This window comes from Chiloscyllium punctatum, chromosome 5 (assembly GCF_047496795.1).
Source record: "Chiloscyllium punctatum isolate Juve2018m chromosome 5, sChiPun1.3, whole genome shotgun sequence".
In the NCBI taxonomy this organism is placed as follows: Eukaryota; Metazoa; Chordata; class Chondrichthyes; order Orectolobiformes; family Hemiscylliidae; genus Chiloscyllium; species Chiloscyllium punctatum.
Genome location: NC_092743.1, coordinates 4,219,855 through 4,243,040, shown reverse-complemented (window position 1 = coordinate 4,243,040; position 23,186 = coordinate 4,219,855). Strand labels below are relative to the sequence as shown.

The 23,186-nt window shown below is 55.5% G+C and overlaps 1 protein-coding gene across 3 annotated transcripts in view; it reads right to left on the bottom strand.

Moving 5' to 3' along the window:
- LOC140476835 (acid-sensing ion channel 1C-like) overlaps nt 1–23,186 on the bottom strand; it is a 474,098-nt gene that overhangs the window by 48,523 nt on the left and 402,389 nt on the right. For 2 of the 3 annotated variants that reach the window (XM_072569645.1, XM_072569646.1), the window contains 4 exons: nt 12,247–12,397; nt 9,843–9,899; nt 8,507–8,660; nt 5,943–6,034 (listed from right to left, as the gene is read on the bottom strand). In XM_072569645.1, coding sequence (XP_072425746.1) covers nt 5,943–6,034; nt 8,507–8,660; nt 9,843–9,899; nt 12,247–12,397 — 454 coding nt within the window. The remainder of the gene's footprint in view (nt 1–5,942; nt 6,035–8,506; nt 8,661–9,842; nt 9,900–12,246; nt 12,398–23,186) is intronic. The other variant, XM_072569647.1, reaches the window with a different exon arrangement.

Below are 23,186 nucleotides of genomic sequence, written 5' to 3'. Positions count from 1 at the left end.
GGGACAGTATAGAGGTGTACAGCACCGAGACAGTATAGAGGTGTACAGCACGGAGACAGTATAGAGGTGTACATCACGGGGACAGTATAGAGGTGTACAGCACAGAGACTGTATAGAGGTGTACAGCACAGAAACAGTATAGAGGTGTACATCACGGGGACAGTATAGAGGTGTACAGCACGGGGACAGTATAGAGGTGTACAGTACGGAGACAGTTTAGAGGTCTACAGCACGGGGAAAGTATAGAGGTGTACATCACGGGGACAGTATAGAGGTGTACAGCACAGGGACAGTATAGAGGTGTACAGTACAGAGACAGTATAGAGGTGTACAGCACAGAGACAGTATAGAGGTGTACACCACGGGGACAGTATAGAGGTGTACGGCACGGGGACAGTATAGAGGTGTACAGCACGGAGACAGTATAGAGGTGAACATCACGGAGACAGTATAGAGTTGTACGGCACGGAGACAGTATAGAGGTGTACGGCACGGAGACAGTATAGAGGTGTACAGCATAGATACAGTATAGAGGTGTACAGCACGGGGACAGTATAGAGGTGTACAGCACAGAGACCGTATAGAGGTGGACATCACGTGGACAGTATAGAGGTGTATGGCACGGGGACAGTATAGAGGTGTACAGCACGGGGACAGTATAGAGGTGTACAGCACGGATACAGTATAGAGGTGTATAGCACGGGGACAGTATAGGGGTGGACAGCACAGAGACAGTATAGAGGTGTACGGCACGGGGACAGTATAGAGGTGTACAGCACGGGGACAGTATAGAGGTGTACAGCACAGGGACAGTATAGAGGTGTACATCACGGGGACAGTATAGAGGTGTACAGCACGGAGACAGTATAGAGGTTTACAGCACGGAGACAGTATAGTGGTGTACATCACGGGGACAGTATAGAGGTGTACGGCACGGGGACAGTATAGAGGTGTACAGCACGGGGACAGTCTAGAGGTGTACGGCACGGAGACAGTATAGAGGTTTACAGCACGTTGACAGTATAGAGGTGTACAGCATGGGGACAGTATAGAGGTGTACAGCACGGAGACAGTATAGAGGTGTACATCACGGGGACAGTATAGAGGTGTACAGCACAGAGTCTGCATAGAGGTGTACAGCACAGAAACAGTATAGAGATGTACATCACGGGGACAGTATAGAGGTGTACAGCACGGGGACAGTATAGAGGTGTACGGCACGGGGACAGTATAGAGGTGTACGGCACGGAGACAGTATAGAGGTGTACAGCACAGAGACAGTATAGAGGTGAACAGCACGGAGACAGTATAGAGGTGTACGGAACGGGGACAGTATAGAGGTGTACAGCACGGGGACAGTATAGAGGTGTACAGTACGGAGACAGTATAGAGGCGTACATAACGGAGACAGTATAGAGGTGTACAGCACGGGGACAGTATAGAGGTGCACAGTACGGGGACAGTATAGAGGTGTACAGCACGGGGACAGTATAGAGGTGTACAGCACGGAGACAGTATAGAGGTGTACGATACGGAGACAGTATAGAGGTGTACAGCACGGAGACAGTATAGAGGTGTACAGCACGGAGAGAGTATAGAGGTGTACGGCACGGAGACAGTATAGAGGTGTACATCACGGAGACAGTATAGAGGTGTACGGCACGGAGACAGTATAGAGGTGTACGGAACGGAGACAGTATAGAGGTGTACAGCATAGATACAGTATAGAGGTGTACAGCACGGGGACAGTATAGAGGTGTACAGCACAGAGACAGTATAGAGGTGTACATCACGTGGACAGTATAGAGGTGTATGGCACGGGGACAGTATAGAGGTGTAAAGCACGGGGACAGTATAGAGGTGTACAGCACGGATACAGTATAGAGGTGTACAGCACGGGGACAGTATAGAGGTGTACAGCCCAGAGACAGTATAGAGGTGTACGGCACGGGGACAGTATAGAGGTGTACAGCACGGGGACAGTATAGAGGTGTACAGCACAGGGACAGTATAGAGGTGTACATCACGGGGACAGTATAGAGGTGTACATCACGGGGACAGTATAGAGGTGTACAGCACGGGGACAGTATAGACGTGTATGGCACGGAGACAGTATAGAGGTTTACAGCACGGAGACAGTATAGAGGTGTACATCACGGGGACAGTATAGAGGTGTACGGCACGGGGACAGTATAGAGGTGTACAGCACGGGGACAGTCTAGAGGTGTACGGCACGGAGACAGTATAGAGGTTTACAGCACGGTGACAGTATAGAGGTGTACAGCATGGGGACAGTAGAGAGGTGTACATCACGGGGACAGTATAGAGGTGTACAGCACGGAGACAGTATAGAGGTGTACATCACGGGGACAGTATAGAGGTGTACAGCACAGAGTCTGTATAGAGGTGTACAGCACAGAAACAGTATAGAGGTGTACATCACGGGGACAGTATAGAGGTGTACAGCACGGGGACAGTATAGAGGTGTACGGCACGGGGACAGTATAGAGGTGTACGGCACGGAGACAGTATAGAGGTGTACAGCACAGAGACAGTATAGAGGGGTACAGCACGGGGATAGTATAGAGGTGCACAGTACGGGGACAGTATAGAAGTGTACAGCACGGGGACAGTATAGAGGTGTACATCACGGAGACAGTATTGAGGTGTACATCACGGGGACAGTATAGAGGTGTACAGCACGGGGACAGTATAGAGGTGTACATTACGGAGACAGTATAGAGGTGTACAGTACGGAGAGAGTATAGAGATGTACGTCACGGGGACAGTATAGAGGTGTACGGCACGGAGACAGTATAGAGGTGTACAGTACGGAGACAGTATAGAGGTGTACAGTACGGAGAGACTATAGAGATGTACGGCACGGGGACAGTATAGAGGTGTACGGCATGGGGACAGTATAGAGGTGTACATCACGGGGACAGTATAGAGGTGTACAGCACGGAGTGAGAATAGAGGTGTACATCACGGTGACAGTATAGAGGTGTACATCACGGGGACAGTATAGAGGTGTACGGCACGGTGACAGTATAGAGGTGTACGGCACGGGGACAGGATAGAGGTGTACAGCACGGTGACAGTATAGAGGTGTACAGCATGGGGACAGTATAGAGGTGTACAGCACCGAGACAGTATAGAGGTGTACAGCACGGAGACAGTATAGAGGTGTACATCACGGGGACAGTATAGAGGTGTACAGCACAGAGACTGTATAGAGGTGTACAGCACAGAAACAGTATAGAGGTGTACATCACGGGGACAGTATAGAGGTGTACAGCACGGGGACAGTATAGAGGTGTACAGTACGGAGACAGTTTAGAGGTCTACAGCACGGGGAACGTATAGAGGTGTACATCACGGGGACAGTATAGAGGTGTACAGCACGGGGACAGTATCGAGGTGTACAGCACGGAGACAGTATAGAGGTGAACATCACGGAGACAGTATAGAGTTGTACGGCACGGAGACAGTATAGAGGTGTACGGCACGGAGACAGTATAGAGGTGTACAGCATAGATACAGTATAGAGGTGTACAGCACGGGGACAGTATAGAGGTGTACAGCACAGAGACAGTATAGAGGTGTACATCACGTGGACAGTATAGAGGTGTATGGCACGGGGACAGTATAGAGGTGTACAGCACGGGGACAGTATAGAGGTGTACAGCACGGATACAGTATAGAGGTGTACAGCACGGGGACAGTATAGAGGTGTACAGCACGGAGACAGTATAGAGGTGTACAGCACGGGGACAGTATAGAGGTGTACAGCACAGAGACAGTATAGAGGTGTACGGCATGGGGACAGTTTCGAGGTGTACGGCACGGGGGCAGTATAGAGGTGTACAGCACGGGGACAGTATAGAGGTGTACGGCACGGGGACAGTATAGAGGTGTACAGCACGGGGACAGTATAGAGGTGTACTTCACGGAGACAGTATAGAGGTGTACAGTACGGAGACAGTATAGAGGTGTACAGCACGGAGACAATATAGAGGTGTACGGCACGGGGACAGTATAGAGGTGTACAGCACGGAGACAGTATAGAGGTGTACGGCACGGGGACAGTATAGAGGTGTACAGCACGGAGACAGTATAGAGGTGTACAGCACGGGGACAGTATAGAGGTTTACAGCACGGGGACAGTATAGAAGTGTACAGCACGGGGACAGTATAGAGGTGTACAGCACGGGGACAGTATAGAAGTGTACAGCACGGGGACAGTATAGAGGTGTACAGCACAGAGACAGTATAGAGGTGTACGGCACGGAGACATTATAGAGGTGTCCAGCACAGAGACAGTATAGAGGTGTACGGCACGGAGACATTATAGAGGTGTACAGCACGGGGACAGTATAGAGGTGTACGGCATGGGGACAGTATAGAGGTGTACAGCACGGAGACAGTATAGAGGTGTACAGCACGGGGACAGTATAGAGGTGTACGGCACGGGGACAGTATAGAGGTGTACAGCACGGGGACAGTATAGAGGTGTACAGCACGGAGACAGTATAGAGGTGTACAGCACAGAGACAGTATAGAGGTGTACAGCACAGAGACAGTATAGAGGTGTACGGCACGGGGACAGTTTCGAGGTGTACGGCACGGGGGCAGTATAGAGGTGTACAGCACGGGGACAGTATAGAGGTGTACGGCACGGGGACAGTATAGAGGTGTACAGCACGGGGACAGTATAGAGGTGTACAGCACGGAGACAATATAGAGGTGTACGGCACGGGGACAGTATAGAGGTGTACAGCACGGAGACAGTATAAAGGTGTACAGCACGGGGACAGTATAGAGGTGTACGGCACGGGGACAGTATAGAGGTGTACGGCACGGAGACAGTATAGAGGTGTACAGCATGGGGACAGTATAGAGGTTTACAGCACGGGGACAGTATAGAAGTGTACAGCACGGGGACAGTATAGAGGTGTACAGCACGAGGACAGTATAGAGGTTTACAGCACGGGGACAGTATAGAAGTGTACAGCACGGGGACAGTATAGAGGTGTACAGCACAGAGACAGTATAGAGGTGTACAGCATGGGGACAGTATAGAGGTGTACAGCACGGGGACAGTATAGAGGTGTACAGCACGGGGACAGTATAGAGGTGTACAGCACGGAGACAGTATAGAGGTGTACATCACGGGGACAGTATAGAGGTGTACAGCATGGGGACAGTATAGAGGTGTACATCACGGAGACAGTATAGAGGTGTACATCACGGGGACAGTATAGAGGTGTACATCACGGAGACAGTATAGAGGTGTACATCACGGGGACAGTATAGAGGTGTACAGCATGGGGACAGTATAGAGGTGTACATCACGGGGACAGTATAGAGGTGTACAGCATGGGGACAGTATAGAGGTGTACAGCATGGGGACAGTATAGAGGTGTACATCACGGGGACAGTATAGAGGTGTACAGCATGGGGACAGTATAGAGGTGTACAGCACAGAGACAGTATAGAGGTGTACATCACGGGGACAGTATAGAGGTGTACAGCATGGGGACAGTATAGAGGTGTACATCACGGGGACAGTATAGAGGTGTACAGCATGGGGACAGTATAGAGGTGTACAGCACGGAGACAGTATAGAGGTGTACATCATGGGGACAGTATAGAGGTATACACCGACCTACTCCGATCTACTCCGATCTACTCTGACCTACACCATAAATCATTAAGGACCTTGCAAACCTGAACAAGTCCCATTTATTCCGATTCTCAATTTCCTGCTAATCAGCCACCTCCAACCCATCCCCACCATTCCCCCCGTCACCCTGAGCCTGGCCTTTGCACCTGACCTCGGATCAAATACCCCCTGGGAATCTGAGTGCCCCCTGGTGGCTGGGTATATTCAAGGCTCTCACACTCTTCATCATGGAGCCCGTTTCCATGGGAACACTCACCGAGTAATCCCGCGACCTCGTAGGCTTTCTTCTGTTCAATGGTCTCGTAGTTTAGAGCCTCAAAGAAAATGTCCAGCACCAGAATGTTCTCCCTGAGGAACAAGACGGAGGGAGTGAGTGAGAGAGTGAGGGACAGAGGGAGTGAGGGACAGAGGGAGAGAGGGAGTGAGGGACAGAGGGAGTGAGTGAGTGAGGGACAGAGGGAGTGAGAGTCGGAGGGAGTGAGGGACAAAGAGTGAGGGACAGAGAGTGAGGGAGTGAGAGAGTGAGGGACAGAGGGAGTGAGAGAGTGAGGGACAGAGGGAGTGAGTGAGTGAGGGACAGAGGGAGTGAGAGTCGGAGGGAGTGAGGGACAGAGAGTGAGGGACAGAGAGAGTGAGTGAGAGAGTGAGGGACAGAGGGAGTGAGAGTCGGAGGGAGCGAGGGACAGAGAGTGAGGGACAGAGAGAGTGAGAGAGTCGGAGGGAGCGAGGGACAGAGAGTGAGGGACAGAGGGAGTGAGGGACAGAGAGAGAGGGAGTGAGAGTGTGAGGGACAGAGGCAGTGAGGGACAGAGAGAGAGTGAGTGAGAGAGTGAGGGACAGAGAGAGAGGGAGTGAGAGAGTGAGGGACAGAGGCAGTGAGAGTCGGAGGGAGCGAGGGACAGAGTGAGAGGGACAGAGGGAGTGAGGGGACAGAGGGAGAGGGAGTGAGAGAGTGAGGGACAGAGGCAGTGAGAGTCAGAGGGAGCGAGGGACAGAGAGTGAGGGACAGAAAGAGTGAGGGACAAAGGGAATGTTGGACAGAGAGAGAGAGGGAGCGAAAGAGTAAGGGATAGAGGGAGTGAGAGATTTAGGGACAGAGGCAGTTAGAGACAGAGGGACTGAGGGACAGAGGGAGTGAGGGACAGACAGTGGGACAGAAGGAGTGAAAGAGTGAGGGGATAGAGGGAGTGAGAGACTAAGGGACACAGAATGAGAGTCAGAGGAAGTGAGGGACCAAGAGAGTTGGGAGAGTGCAAGTGAGAGAATGGAGGGGAAAGGGAGTGAAAACCGAGCGACAGAGGGAGTGAGGGACTGAGAGTGTGTCAGGGAGAGAGAGAGTGTGGGGGACTGAGAGTGTGTCAGGGAGAGAGAGAAAGAGAGTGAGGGACTGAGAGTGTGTCAGGGAGAGAGAGAGTGAGAGACTGAGAGTGTGTCAGGGAGAGAGAGAGTGTGGGGGATTGAGAGTGTGTCAGGGAGAGAGAGAGTGAGGGACTGAGAGTGTGTCAGGGAGAGAGAGAGTGTGGGGGACTGAGAGTGTGTCAGGGAGAGAGAGAAAGAGAGTGAGGGACTGAGAGTGTGTCAGGGAGAGAGAGAGTGAGAGACTGAGAGTGTGTCAGGGAGAGAGAGAGTGTGGGGGATTGAGAGTGTGTCAGGGAGAGAGAGAGTGAGGGACTGAGAGTGTGTCAGGGAGAGAGAGAGTGTGGGGGACTGAGAGTGTGTCAGGGAGAGAGAGAAAGAGAGTGAGGGACTGAGAGTGTGTCATGGAGAGAGAGAGTGAGAGACTGAGAGTGTGTCAGGGAGAGAGAGAGTGTGGGGGACTGAGAGTGTGTCAGGGAGAGAGAGAGTGAGGGACTGAGAGTGTGTCAGGGAGAGAGAGAGTGAGGGGGACTGAGTGTGTCAGGGAGAGAGAGAGAGAGAGTGAGGGACTGAGAGTGTGTCATGGAGAGAGAGAGTGAGAGACTGAGAGTGTGTCAGGGAGAGAGAGAGTGTGGGGGACTGAGAGTGTGTCAGGGAGAGAGAGAGTGAGGGACTGAGAGTGTGTCAGGGAGAGAGAGAGTGTGGGGGACTGAGTGTGTCAGGGAGAGAGAGAGAGAGAGTGAGGGACTGAGAGTGTGTCAGGGAGAGAGAGAGTGTGGGGGACTGAGAGTGTGTCAGGGAGAGTGAGAGAGTGAGGGTCAGAGGGAGTTAGAGTGAGAGAATGGAAGACAGAGGAGAGAGACTGTATTGGAGAGAGGAAGTGAGAGAGTGGGGGAGAGAGGGAGGGTGAAGTAACTGCAAAGAGGCTGGTATCCCATCACCAAGTGCCCCTTTATTTCCATGTTCACGGTCCACTGATTGTGACCAGCCAGCTCGGAGTCAGTCCCTGAAACTGAGATGACTCCTGTGGCTGTCTGTCTGTCAGCCAGGACTCCCTGATGGGCCCCAGGAACCCATCGTCAATAACATCCACCTGGTTCTATTGACTGCTGAGAGTATGAGAGGAAGAAGGAGGGAAAGAAAATGAAAGGGAGTGCGTGAGGGAGACAGTTGTTAAGAGATGGAGAGAGTGAGAGAGAAAATGGAAAAGCGAGAGGGAGGGAGTGTGTGTGGGAGAAAGATAGAGAGAACAAGAAACAGCTCTCCCTCATCCTCTCTCACACTGTCCCAGTGCTTCTCCCTACCCCATCCCCATCCATCTCCCATCCCCATCCATCTCCCATTCCCATTCCCATTCCCATTCCCATTCCCATTCCCCTTCCTCCGTCCCACTCTCCTTGCAGCTTCCCGTTCTCCCTGACCCCAGGCTCACTGGTCAGGCAGGAGTCCCCCTGAAATACTCACATGATGTACTGCTCTGTTCTGTTAAATTTCTTGGCAAGGAATTTTGCTGAGGCTTTGCTGGGAATCTTCACCATGGAAATCTCTTTCCCAAACCGTGTCACGTTACAGGGAGTCTCACACATACAGTAACTACTGTCCTGTTCCACCAGAAACTCTGGAAAAGGGGAAGAGAGGGAGAGAGAAGTAGGGGAGGGACAGAACAACATGGAAAGGAAAAAGAGAGAGGGATAGAGAAAGTGTGAGACAGAGAGAGGGAGAGATGTAGCAAGCAACAGAGCAAGGTAGGAATGGAGAAAGACAGGAGGAGGGAGATAGAGACAGAGAGAATTTGTCAAAGAGGAATATGGTCAAGACGAAGGAGGGAATGAGAAAGGAAACAGGTGGAAAAAGTGCAAGGTGATGAGTTGGGAATTAAAGATGGAGAAAGAAGGATCATACAAGATTATAAACAACCGTTCAGTGACTTTCTGCCCATCGGTCTGTGTGTGGTCAGGGGGCTTTCACCAGAGACTGAGGATTCCATAAGGTGATCAACTCACCCTCAAAGCTACTGCAAACTAGTGTCCACCAGGGGAGGGAATCTCCACGTAACTCCAGTCCCAGGACAGCCCGAGGGGGGGGAAACACAGAGTGAAGTGGGGATTGGCCAGTGGGTTTGGCCATTGACTGGTTTGGATTGAGGGTAGGGTGGTTTGTGGAGGGGTTCGGGGTAAGGAGGTATTGGAGAGGGGAACATATTGAGCTGTGGGATGGGAGGCTGGTTTTGGTGGAGAGGGCTTTTGGTCAGGGATTGGAATAGTGGAGAGAGACAGGAGGATTGTGGGAGGGGGGGGGGGGGGGGTTAGCACACTCCATGTCCTCGGGAATGGTTCCTGAGCTGAGATGATCAGGAGTTCCTGGGCCCCGTCGGAGCAGGATTTGAATGAACAACTTGTACCTGGATTGATGGATCAAGGGAAGACCCAAGATTCCTCAGGGTTTCAGGAACAATGTCCAGGGAGACAACTGGCAGCAGCCGAACGATTCTGTCAGCAACGTGTGAGAATATCGACCATTGGAGACTTTTCAATTAGACACAGAAGAGACTGTGGGGCTGCTGACTGTCTGTGGGAGAGGCTGGAGGCTGGAGAGGAGGTGGGGCAGTAATGTGGGGGGGAAGGTTACATCTGGGACGTCTGAACCTCTGCCCAGGAAGAATGGGTAAGTGCTTGGCTTGGGGACAGCACGGAGGAAATCATTGAGGAGGGGTTTGAGAGGGAGTTCAGAATGGACAGGGAAATGTTCAGAAAACATTGAGACAAATGTTGAGGAGGGAGTTGAGGGTGTGCGTACTTACCCAAGGCTGGGTCAGCACAGTCCTTATACTGTTCTGGGGTGCAGACATCAGCATTCCCTGTGAGAAAGAGAGAGAGTGTTAGAGAGCGAGAGTGAGAAACAGGGAAAGGTAGAGACAAAGAAAGTAAATGGATGAGTGAGAGAGAAACGAGTGAGAGAGGAGAGAGAGACAATGTGAATGAGGGAGAGGGAGTGTGAAGGCAGCACTAAAATGAGTAAAATAGAACATGAGAGACAGAAGGAAAGATATATAGAGAGACAGAGAAAGTGAGTGAATGAGAATGGGAGAGATACAGAGAGACAATGAGAGAAAAAGAGAGACAGAGACAGAGATGGTGAATGGGTGAGAGGAAAAGATGGAGACAGAGAGAATGTGAAGGAAAGAGGTGAGTGAGAGAGAACACAGATGGGAAGAGAGTGAGAGGGAGAGGGAGTGTTATACAATCAGAGAGAGTGAGAGGGAGAGATCCAGATACAGAGGTTGAATGTATTTGCTGTTTGAGGGGCTCCAGCCGAACAATCTGGAGAATCCCCAAACCCAAAGGACAGAAACGCTGCCCGTGCTGGGGTAGAGATTAGTGCGGGCTCGGAAATACTGCCAGACGTGCGGAGTCTGAGGGTGGTTGTGATCTCCAGCATCTGCAGGGATTTGTGGAGAGTGATTGGCCGTGGTTAGCAGGTATTGTAGGATCAGGTGTGGGACCTGCCATCAGGAAGGGTTCTGGGTTTGTTGATGAAGGCAATACCTCTCGGTGACTGAACCCTCAGAAACAACAATGTTTATTAATATTGAGACCCTGAGACAGAAACAGAGAGACTGTCACAGAGAGAGACCAGGGATTGGCTCAGAGTTGGGGAGGTGACTGGTTGTAACTTCCTACCACTGGGGAGGGGGGTCACAGTGAGTGTACTGGGGGTGGGTCACGGTGGGTGTACTGGGGAGGGGGGGTCACGGTGAGTGTACTGGGGGAGGGGGGGTCACGGTGAGTGTACTAGGGGAGGGGGGGTCACGGTGAGTGTACTAGGGGAGGGGGGTCACGGTGAGTGTACTGGGGGGAGGGGGGGGGTCACGGTGAGTGTACTGGGGGAGGGGGGTCACGGTGAGTGTACTGGGGGGAGGGGGGGGGTCACGGTGAGTGTACTGGGGGAGGGGGGGTCAGGGTGAGTGTACTGGGGGGGGTCACGGTGAGTGTACTAGGGGAGGGGGGTCACGGTGAGTGTACTGGGGGGGGTCACAGTGAGTGTACTGGGGGAGGGGGGTCACGGTGAGTGTACTGGGGGGAGGGGGGTCACGGTGACTGTACTGGGGGAGGGGGGGTCAGGGTGAGTGTACTGGGGGGGAGGGGGGTCACGGTGAGTGTACCGGGGGAGGGGGGTCACGGTGAGTGTACCGGGGGAGGGGGGGTCAGGGTGAGTGTACTGGGGGAGGGGGGTCACGGTGAGTGTACCGGGGGAGGGGGGGGGGTCAGGGTGAGTGTACTGGGGGGGGAGGGGGGGTCAGGGTGAGTGTACTGGGGGGGGAGGGGGGGTCAGGGTGAGTGTACTGGGGGAGGGGGGTCACGGTGAGTGTACTGGGGGAGGGGGGTCACGGTGAGTGTACCGGGGGGGGAGGGGGGGTCAGGGTGAGTGTACTGGGGGGGGAGGGGGGGTCAGGGTGAGTGTACCGGGGGAGGGGGGGTCACGGTGAGTGTACTGGGGGGGAGGGGGGTCACGGTGAGTGTACCGGGGGAGGGGGGGTCACGGTGAGTGTACTGGGGGAGGGGGGGTCAGGGTGAGTGTACTGGGGGAGGGGGGGTCACAGTGAGTGTACTGGGGGGAGGGGGGGGTCACGGTGAGTGTACTGGGGGGGGTCACGGTGTGTGTACTGGGGGAGGGGGGTCACAGTGAGTGTACTGGGGGAGGGGGGGTCACAGTGAGTGTACTGGGGGAGGGGGGGTCACAGTGAGTGTACTGGGGGAGGGGGGGGTCACGGTGACTGTACTGGGGGAGGGGGGGTCAGGGTGAGTGTACTGGGGGGGGTCACGGTGAGTGTACTGGGGGGGGTCACGGTGAGTGTACTGGGGGGGGTCACGGTGTGTGTACTGGGGGAGGGGGGGGGTCACAGTGAGTGTACTGGGGAGGGGGGGTCAGGGTGAGTGTACTGGGGGAGGGGGGGTCAGGGTGAGTGTACTGGGGGGGGGGTCACGGTGAGTGTACTGGGGGAGGGGGGGTCACAGTGTGTGTACTGGGGGAGGGTGGGTCACGGTAACTGTACTGGGGGAGGGGGGGTCACGGTGATTGTACTGGGGAGGGGGGTCACGGTGAGTGTACTGGGGGAGGTGGGGTCACGGTGAGTGTACTGGGGGAGGGGGGGGTCACAGTGAGTGTACTGGGGGAGGGGGGCTCTCTGTCAGTCTGACTCTTACCCGGCATGTGGACCATGCGGCAGTTACAGTTCTCCACCAAGTAGCGGGTCTCACAGTCGATCCTGCACGCGGTGATGCTGTAGGTGCTGAAGAAGCCCGAGTTGATGTTTGATATTCTGCAGTCCCCCCACGGTGGAGGGAGATACATGATCTGGAGGGACAGAGAAAGAGAGGCAGTGAAATCATCCCATTGCAGGGCCGGGATGTGTCCCCACCTCTCGGTTAGTCCTCAGTCACTGAACCAGGAAGAGATCCCTGAAGCTCAAGCCTTGACCTTGACTCAGCCCAATCCTTTTCTCACTGAAGTGTCTGACACAATCTCCTCTCCTGAAGTGCTCCCTCATAAAAGACTTCAACCCCTGAAGGTGATCCTCCCAAAGTTCTTGACCTTTTGACAATTTTAACCCTGAAGGTATTCACCCCCTCACCTATCGATCCCGAGGCACTGGTTAGGGGAGTTACATCCAATTTTACAACTGGTTGCCTCTCCCTCTGCCTTTATTGACATTAGACAATATCACATTGACTCAATAGCGTAGGGATGTGGTGGGGCTGAAGTAATATACCTCCACTAGGAACAAGATGCTTTAGGGACATCCCATTGCAACAGATAGTGAGGGCAGAGCAGTAGATGTTATCTATATGGACTTCAGTAAGGCGTTCGACAAGATTCCCCATGGGAGACTGGTTAGCAAGGTTAGATCTCATGGAATACAGGGAGAACTTGCCATTTGGATCCAGAACTGGCTCAAAGGTAGAAGACAGAGGGTGGTGGTGGAGGGTTGTTTTTCAGACTGGAGGCCTGTGACCAGTGGAGTGCCACAAGGATCGGTGCTGGGTCCTCTACTTTTAGTCATTTACATAAATGATTTGGATGTGAGCATAAGAGGTACAGTTAGTAAGTTTGCAGATGACACCAAAATTGGAGGTGTAGTGGACAGCAAAGGGGGTTACCTCAGATTACAACAGGATCTTGACCAGGTGGGCCAATGGGCTGAGAAGTGGCAGATGGAGTTTAATTCAGATAAATGTGAGGTGCTGCATTTTGGGAAAGCAAATCTTAGCAGGACTTATACACTTAATGGTAAGGTCCTAGGGAGTGTTGCTGAACAAAGAGACCTTGGAGTGCAGGTTCATAGCTCCTTGAAAGTGGAGTCGCAGGTAGATAGGATAGTGAAGAAGGCGTTTGGTATGCTTTCCCTTATTGGTCAGAGTATTGAGTACAGGAGTTGGGAGGTCATGTTGCGGCTGTATAGGACATTGGTTAGGCCACTGTTGGAATATTACATGCAATTCTGGTCTCCTTCCTATCGGAAAGATGTTGTGAAACTTGAAAGGGTTCAGAAAAGATTTACAAGGATGTTGTCAGGGTTGGAGGATTTGAACTATAGGGAGAGGCTGAACAGGCTGGGGCTGTTTTCCCTGGAGCGTCGAAGGCTGAGGGGTGACCTTATAGAGGTTTATAAAATTATGAGGGACATGGGTAGGATAAATAGACAAAGAGTTTTCCCTGGGGTTGGGGAGTCCAGAACTAGAGGGCATAGGTTTAGGGTAAGAAGGGAAAGATATAAAAGAGACCTAAGAGGCAACTTTTTCACGCAGAGGGTGGTACGTGTATGGAATGAGCTGCCAGAGGAAGTGGTGGAGGCTGGTACAATTGCAACATTTAAGAGGCATTTGGATGGGTATATGAATAGGAAGGGTTTGGAGGGATATGGGCCGGGTGCTGGCAGGTGGGACGAGAGTAATTTAGGATATCTGATTAGCGTGGATGAGCTGGAATGATCTCTTCGACTCTATAACAAACACAAGATTTCAAATTTCAAACCAACACAACAATTTATACCACAGTGGAACTGGTACTGATTGGATGACAAGTCAGCACTGATTGGCCAAGGTGTTGCCATGGAGAAACCAACAGGACAACTATAGGCTCCCTGGAAATTCCACCAAACTGCCTGGGCTGCAATATGCTGTATGTATGTCTGAATGAATGTGTCTGTGGATAAATGAATATGAAGTAGTGTGTACTATCTACAAGATATATCGCAGAAATTCACAACGGTTCCACAGACACAACCACATCCATCTCGAAGGACAAAGGCAGCAGATCCATGGGAACACCACCCCCTGCAGGTTCCCCTCCAAGCCCCTCACCATCCCCTGACTTGGAAATATCTCGCTGTTCCTTCAGTCTGGCTGGGTCACAATCCTGGAATTCCCCTCCCTAAGGGCATTGTGAGTCTACCCACAGCACATGGACTGCAGTGGGTCAAGAAGGCAGCTCACCCCCACCTTCTCAAGGGGCAACTAGGGACGGGCAATAAACCCTGGGCCCAGACAGCGACAGCCACTTCCTATGAGTGAGTTTTAAAAGTCACTGCATCAATGCCTATTATCCATTGGGGACCAGTGGATTGTATCTGACCACATTCTGGATTAGTGGTGCTGGAAGAGCACAGCAGTTCAGGCAGCATCCAAAGAGCTTCGAAATCGACGTTTCGGGCAAAAGCCGAAGGGGGTATGGTCACTGTGACCCCAGTACGCAGCGAGGGTATGGTCACTGTGACCCCAGTACGCAGCGAGGGTATGGTCACTGTGACCCCAGTACGCGGTGAGGGGACGGTCACTGTGACCCCAGTACGCGGTGAGGGGACGGTCACTGTGACCCCAGTACGCGGTGAGGGGACGGTCACTGTGACCCCAGTACGCGGTGAGGGGACGGTCACTGTGACCCCAGTACGCAGCGAGGGGATGGTCACTGTGACCCAGTACGCAGTGAGGGTACGGTCACTGTGACCCAGTACGCAGTGAGGGTACGGTCACTGTGACCCCAGTACGCAGCGAGGGGACGGTCACTGTGACCCCAGTACGCAGTGAGGGTGTGGTCACTGTGACCCGGTACGCAGTGAGGGTATGGTCACTGTGACCCCAGTACGCAGTGAGGGTATGGTCACTGTGACCCCAGTACGCAGTGAGGGGACGGTCACTGTGACCCAGTACGCAGTGAGGGGACGGTCACTGTGACCCAGTACGCAGCGATGGTACGGTCACTGTCACCCAGTACGCAGTGAGGGGACGGTCACTGTGACCCAGTACGCAGTGAGGGGACGGTCACTGTGACCCAGTACGCAGTGAGGGGACGGTCACTGTGACCCCAGTACGCAGTGAGGGGATGGTCACTGTGACCCCAGTACGCAGCGAGGGTGTGGTCACTGTGACCCCAGTACGCAGTGAGGGTATGGTCACTGTGACCCCAGTACGCAGTGAGGGGATGGTCACTGTGACCCCAGTACGCAGCGAGGGTGTGGTCACTGTGACCCCAGTACGCAGTGAGGGTATGGTCACTGTGACCCCAGTACGCAGTGAGGGGACGGTCACTGTGACCCAGTACGCAGTGAGGGTATGGTCACTGTGACCCCAGTACGCAGTGAGGGGATGGTCACTGTGACCCAGTACGCAGTGAGGGTACGGTCACTGTGACCCAGTACGCAGCGAGGGGACGGTCACCGTGACCCCAGTACGCAGCGAGGGTATGGTCACTGTGACCCAGTACGCAGTGAGGGTACGGTCACTGTGACCCAGTACGCAGTGAGGGTACGGTCACTGTGACCCAGTACGCAGCGAGGGGACGGTCACTGTGACCCCAGTACGCAGTGAGGGTACGGTCACTGTGACCCCAGTACGCAGTGAGAACACGGTCACTGTGACCCCAGTACGCAGCGAGGGTATGGTCACTGTGACCCAGTACGCAGCGAGGGGTTGGTCACTGTGACCCCAGTACGCAGTGAGGGGACGGTCACTGTGACCCCAGTACGCAGTGAGAACACGGTCACTGTGACCCCAGTACGCAGCGAGGGGACGGTCACTGTGACCCCAGTACGCAGTGAGGGTACGGTCACTGTGACCCCAGTACGCAGTGAGGGGACGGTCACTGTGACCCCAGTACGCAGCGACGGTATGGTCACTGTGACCCAGTACGCAGCGAGGGTACGGTCACTGTGACCCCAGTACGCAGCGAGGGTACGGTCACTGTGACCCCAGTACGCAGTGAGGGGATGGTCACTGTGACCCCAGTACGCAGCGAGGGTATGGTCACTGTGACCCCAGTACACAGCGAGGGGAGGGTCACTGTGACCCCAGTACACAGCGAGGGGACGGTCACTGTGACCCCAGTACACAGCGAGGGTACGGTCACTGTGACCCCAGTACGCAGTGAGGGTATGGTCACTGTGACCCCAGTACGCAGCGAGGGGAGGGTCACTGTGACCCAGTACGCAGTGAGGGGACGGTCACTGTGACCCAGTACGCAGCGAGGGGACGGTCACTGTGACCCCAGTACACAGTGAGGGTATGGTCACTGTGACCCCAGTACACAGCGAGGGGAGGGTCACTGTGACCCCAGTACACAGCGAGGGGGACGGTCACTGTGACCCCAGTACACAGTGAGGGTACGGTCACTGTGACCCAGTACCCAGTGAGGGTATGGTCACTGTGACCCCAGTACGCAGCGAGGGGACGGTCACTGTGACCCAGTACGCAGTGAGGGTATGGTCACTGTGACCCAGTACCCAGTGAGGGTATGGTCACTGTGACCCCAGTACACAGTGAGGGTACGGTCACTGTGACCCAGTACCCAGTGAGGGTATGGTCACTGTGACCCCAGTACACAGTGAGGGTACGGTCACTGTGACCCAGTACCCAGTGAGGGTATGGTCACTGTGACCCCAGTACGCAGCGAGGGGACGGTCACTGTGACCCAGTACGCAGTGAGGGGTTGGTCACTGTGACCCGGTACGCAGTGAGGGGATGGTCACTGTGACCCAGTACGCAGTGAGGGTATGGTCACTGTGACCCAGTACGCAGTGAGGGTACGGTCACTGTGGCCCCAGTACGCAGTGAGGGTATGGTCACTGTGACCCCAGTACGCAGCGAGGGTACGGTCACTGTGACCCAGTACGCAGTGAGGGGATGGTCACTGTGACCTAGTACGCAGTGAGGGGATGGTCACTGTGACCCAGTACGCAGTGAGGGTATGGTCACTGTGACCCAGTACGCAGTGAGGGTACGTTCACTGTGACCGAGTACACAGTGAGGGGATGGTCACTGTGACCCAGTACGCAGTGAGGGTACGTTCACTGTGACCCCAGTACGCAGCGAGGGGACGGTCACTGTGACCCAGTACGCAGTGAGGGGATGGTCACTGTGACCCCAGTACGCAGCGAGGGGACGGTCACTGTGACCCGGTACGCAGCGAGGGGACGGTCACTGTGACCCCAGCACGCAGTGAGGGTACGGTCACTGTGACCCGGTACGCAGTGAGGGGACGGTCACTGTGACCCAGTACGCAGCGAGGGGACGGTCACTGTGACCCAGTACGCAGCGAGGGTACGGTCACTGTGACCCCAGTACGCAGTGAGGGGATGGTCACTGTGACCCCAGTACGCAGCGAGGGTATGGTCACTGTGACCCCAGTACGCAGCGAGGGTAAGGTCACTGTGACCCCAGTACGCAGCGAGGGTAAGGTCACTGTGACCCCAGTACGCAGCGAGGGTATGGTCACTGTGACCCCAGTACGCAGCGAGGGTACGGTCACTGTGACCCAGTACGCAGTGAGGGGATGGTCACTGTGACCTAGTACGCAGTGAGGGGATGGTCACTGTGACCCAGTACGCAGTGAGGGTATGGTCACTGTGACCCAGTACGCAGTGAGGGTACGTTCACTGTGACCGAGTACACAGTGAGGGGATGGTCACTGTGACCCAGTACGCAGTGAGGGTACGTTCACTGTGACCCCAGTACGCAGTGAGGGGACGGTCACTGTGACCCAGTACGCAGCGAGGGGACGGTCACTGTGACCCCAGTACACAGTGAGGGTATGGTCACTGTGACCCCAGTACGCAGCGAGGGGAGGGTCACTGTGACCCCAGTACACAGCGAGGGGACGGTCACTGTGACCCCAGTACACAGTGAGGGTACGGTCACTGTGACCCAGTACCCAGTGAGGGTATGGTCACTGTGACCCCAGTACGCAGCGAGGGGACGGTCACTGTGACCCAGTACGCAGTGAGGGTATGGTCACTGTGACCCAGTACCCAGTGAGGGTATGGTCACTGTGACCCCAGTACACAGTGAGGGTACGGTCACTGTGACCCAGTACCCAGTGAGGGTATGGTCACTGTGACCCCAGTACACAGTGAGGGTACGGTCACTGTGACCCAGTACCCAGTGAGGGTATGGTCACTGTGACCCCAGTACGCAGCGAGGGGACGGTCACTGTGACCCCAGTACGCAGTGAGGGGATGGTCACTGTGACCCAGTACGCAGTGAGGGTATGGTCACTGTGACCCAGTACGCAGTGAGGGTACGGTCACTGTGGCCCCAGTACGCAGTGAGGGTATGGTCACTGTGACCCCAGTACGCAGCGAGGGTACGGTCACTGTGACCCAGTACGCAGTGAGGGGATGGTCACTGTGACCTAGTACGCAGTGAGGGGATGGTCACTGTGACCCAGTACGCAGTGAGGGTATGGTCACTGTGACCCAGTACGCAGTGAGGGTACGTTCACTGTGACCGAGTACACAGTGAGGGGATGGTCACTGTGACCCAGTACGCAGTGAGGGTACGTTCACTGTGACCCCAGTACGCAGCGAGGGGACGGTCACTGTGACCCAGTACGCAGTGAGGGGATGGTCACTGTGACCCCAGTACGCAGCGAGGGGACGGTCACTGTGACCCGGTACGCAGCGAGGGGACGGTCACTGTAACCCCAGCACGCAGTGAGGGTACGGTCACTGTGACCCGGTACGCAGTGAGGGGACGGTCACTGTGACCCAGTACGCAGCGAGGGGACGGTCACTGTGACCCAGTACGCAGCGAGGGTACGGTCACTGTGACCCCAGTACGCAGTGAGGGGATGGTCACTGTGACCCCAGTACGCAGCGAGGGTATGGTCACTGTGACCCCAGTACGCAGCGAGGGTAAGGTCACTGTGACCCCAGTACGCAGCGAGGGTATGGTCACTGTGACCCCAGTACGCAGTGAGGGGATGGTCACTGTGACCCCAGTACGCAGCGAGGGTACGGTCACTGTGACCCCAGTACGCAGTGAGGGGATGGTCACTGTGACCCCAGTACGCAGCGAGGGTATGGTCACTGTGACCCCAGTACACAGCGAGGGGAGGGTCACTGTGACCCCAGTACACAGCGAGGGGACGGTCACTGTGACCCCAGTACACAGCGAGGGTACGGTCACTGTGACCCCAGTACGCAGTGAGGGTATGGTCACTGTGACCCCAGTACGCAGCGAGGGGAGGGTCACTGTGACCCAGTACGCAGTGAGGGGACGGTCACTGTGACCCAGTACGCAGCGAGGGGACGGTCACTGTGACCCCAGTACACAGTGAGGGTATGGTCACTGTGACCCCAGTACGCAGCGAGGGGAGGGTCACTGTGACCCCAGTACACAGCGAGGGGACGGTCACTGTGACCCCAGTACACAGTGAGGGTACGGTCACTGTGACCCAGTACCCAGTGAGGGTATGGTCACTGTGACCCCAGTACGCAGCGAGGGGACGGTCACTGTGACCCAGTACGCAGTGAGGGTATGGTCACTGTGACCCAGTACCCAGTGAGGGTATGGTCACTGTGACCCCAGTACACAGTGAGGGTACGGTCACTGTGACCCAGTACCCAGTGAGGGTATGGTCACTGTGACCCCAGTACACAGTGAGGGTACGGTCACTGTGACCCAGTACCCAGTGAGGGTATGGTCACTGTGACCCCAGTACGCAGCGAGGGGACGGTCACTGTGACCCAGTACGCAGTGAGGGGTTGGTCACTGTGACCCGGTACGCAGTGAGGGGATGGTCACTGTGACCCAGTACGCAGTGAGGGTATGGTCACTGTGACCCAGTACGCAGTGAGGGTACGGTCACTGTGGCCCCAGTACGCAGTGAGGGTATGGTCACTGTGACCCCAGTACGCAGCGAGGGTACGGTCACTGTGACCCAGTACGCAGTGAGGGGATGGTCACTGTGACCTAGTACGCAGTGAGGGGATGGTCACTGTGACCCAGTACGCAGTGAGGGTATGGTCACTGTGACCCAGTACGCAGTGAGGGTACGTTCACTGTGACCGAGTACACAGTGAGGGGATGGTCACTGTGACCCAGTACGCAGTGAGGGTACGTTCACTGTGACCCCAGTACGCAGCGAGGGGACGGTCACTGTGACCCAGTACCCAGTGAGGGTATGGTCACTGTGACCCCAGTACGCAGCGAGGGGACGGTCACTGTGACCCAGTACGCAGTGAGGGTATGGTCACTGTGACCCAGTACCCAGTGAGGGTATGGTCACTGTGACCCCAGTACACAGTGAGGGTACGGTCACTGTGACCCAGTACCCAGTGAGGGTATGGTCACTGTGACCCCAGTACACAGTGAGGGTACGGTCACTGTGACCCAGTACCCAGTGAGGGTATGGTCACTGTGACCCCAGTACGCAGCGAGGGGACGGTCACTGTGACCCAGTACGCAGTGAGGGGTTGGTCACTGTGACCCGGTACGCAGTGAGGGGATGGTCACTGTGACCCAGTACGCAGTGAGGGTATGGTCACTGTGACCCAGTACGCAGTGAGGGTACGGTCACTGTGGCCCCAGTACGCAGTGAGGGTATGGTCACTGTGACCCCAGTACGCAGCGAGGGTACGGTCACTGTGACCCAGTACGCAGTGAGGGGATGGTCACTGTGACCTAGTACGCAGTGAGGGGATGGTCACTGTGACCCAGTACGCAGTGAGGGTATGGTCACTGTGACCCAGTACGCAGTGAGGGTACGTTCACTGTGACCGAGTACACAGTGAGGGGATGGTCACTGTGACCCAGTACGCAGTGAGGGTACGTTCACTGTGACCCCAGTACGCAGCGAGGGGACGGTCACTGTGACCCAGTACGCAGTGAGGGGATGGTCACTGTGACCCCAGTACGCAGCGAGGGGACGGTCACTGTGACCCGGTACGCAGCGAGGGGACGGTCACTGTGACCCCAGCACGCAGTGAGGGTACGGTCACTGTGACCCGGTACGCAGTGAGGGGACGGTCACTGTGACCCAGTACGCAGCGAGGGGACGGTCACTGTGACCCAGTACGCAGCGAGGGTACGGTCACTGTGACCCCAGTACGCAGTGAGGGGATGGTCACTGTGACCCCAGTACGCAGCGAGGGTATGGTCACTGTGACCCCAGTACGCAGCGAGGGTAAGGTCACTGTGACCCCAGTACGCAGCGAGGGTAAGGTCACTGTGACCCCAGTACGCAGCGAGGGTATGGTCACTGTGACCCCAGTACGCAGCGAGGGTACGGTCACTGTGACCCAGTACGCAGTGAGGGGATGGTCACTGTGACCTAGTACGCAGTGAGGGGATGGTCACTGTGACCCAGTACGCAGTGAGGGTATGGTCACTGTGACCCAGTACGCAGTGAGGGTACGTTCACTGTGACCGAGTACACAGTGAGGGGATGGTCACTGTGACCCAGTACGCAGTGAGGGTACGTTCACTGTGACCCCAGTACGCAGTGAGGGGACGGTCACTGTGACCCAGTACGCAGCGAGGGGACGGTCACTGTGACCCCAGTACACAGTGAGGGTATGGTCACTGTGACCCCAGTACGCAGCGAGGGGAGGGTCACTGTGACCCCAGTACACAGCGAGGGGACGGTCACTGTGACCCCAGTACACAGTGAGGGTACGGTCACTGTGACCCAGTACCCAGTGAGGGTATGGTCACTGTGACCCCAGTACGCAGCGAGGGGACGGTCACTGTGACCCAGTACGCAGTGAGGGTATGGTCACTGTGACCCAGTACCCAGTGAGGGTATGGTCACTGTGACCCCAGTACACAGTGAGGGTACGGTCACTGTGACCCAGTACCCAGTGAGGGTATGGTCACTGTGACCCCAGTACACAGTGAGGGTACGGTCACTGTGACCCAGTACCCAGTGAGGGTATGGTCACTGTGACCCCAGTACGCAGCGAGGGGACGGTCACTGTGACCCCAGTACGCAGTGAGGGGATGGTCACTGTGACCCAGTACGCAGTGAGGGTATGGTCACTGTGACCCAGTACGCAGTGAGGGTACGGTCACTGTGGCCCCAGTACGCAGTGAGGGTATGGTCACTGTGACCCCAGTACGCAGCGAGGGTACGGTCACTGTGACCCAGTACGCAGTGAGGGGATGGTCACTGTGACCTAGTACGCAGTGAGGGGATGGTCACTGTGACCCAGTACGCAGTGAGGGTATGGTCACTGTGACCCAGTACGCAGTGAGGGTACGTTCACTGTGACCGAGTACACAGTGAGGGGATGGTCACTGTGACCCAGTACGCAGTGAGGGTACGTTCACTGTGACCCCAGTACGCAGCGAGGGGACGGTCACTGTGACCCAGTACGCAGTGAGGGGATGGTCACTGTGACCCCAGTACGCAGCGAGGGGACGGTCACTGTGACCCGGTACGCAGCGAGGGGACGGTCACTGTAACCCCAGCACGCAGTGAGGGTACGGTCACTGTGACCCGGTACGCAGTGAGGGGACGGTCACTGTGACCCAGTACGCAGCGAGGGGACGGTCACTGTGACCCAGTACGCAGCGAGGGTACGGTCACTGTGACCCCAGTACGCAGTGAGGGGATGGTCACTGTGACCCCAGTACGCAGCGAGGGTATGGTCACTGTGACCCCAGTACGCAGCGAGGGTAAGGTCACTGTGACCCCAGTACGCAGCGAGGGTATGGTCACTGTGACCCCAGTACGCAGTGAGGGGATGGTCACTGTGACCCCAGTACGCAGCGAGGGTACGGTCACTGTGACCCCAGTACGCAGTGAGGGGATGGTCACTGTGACCCCAGTACGCAGCGAGGGTATGGTCACTGTGACCCCAGTACACAGC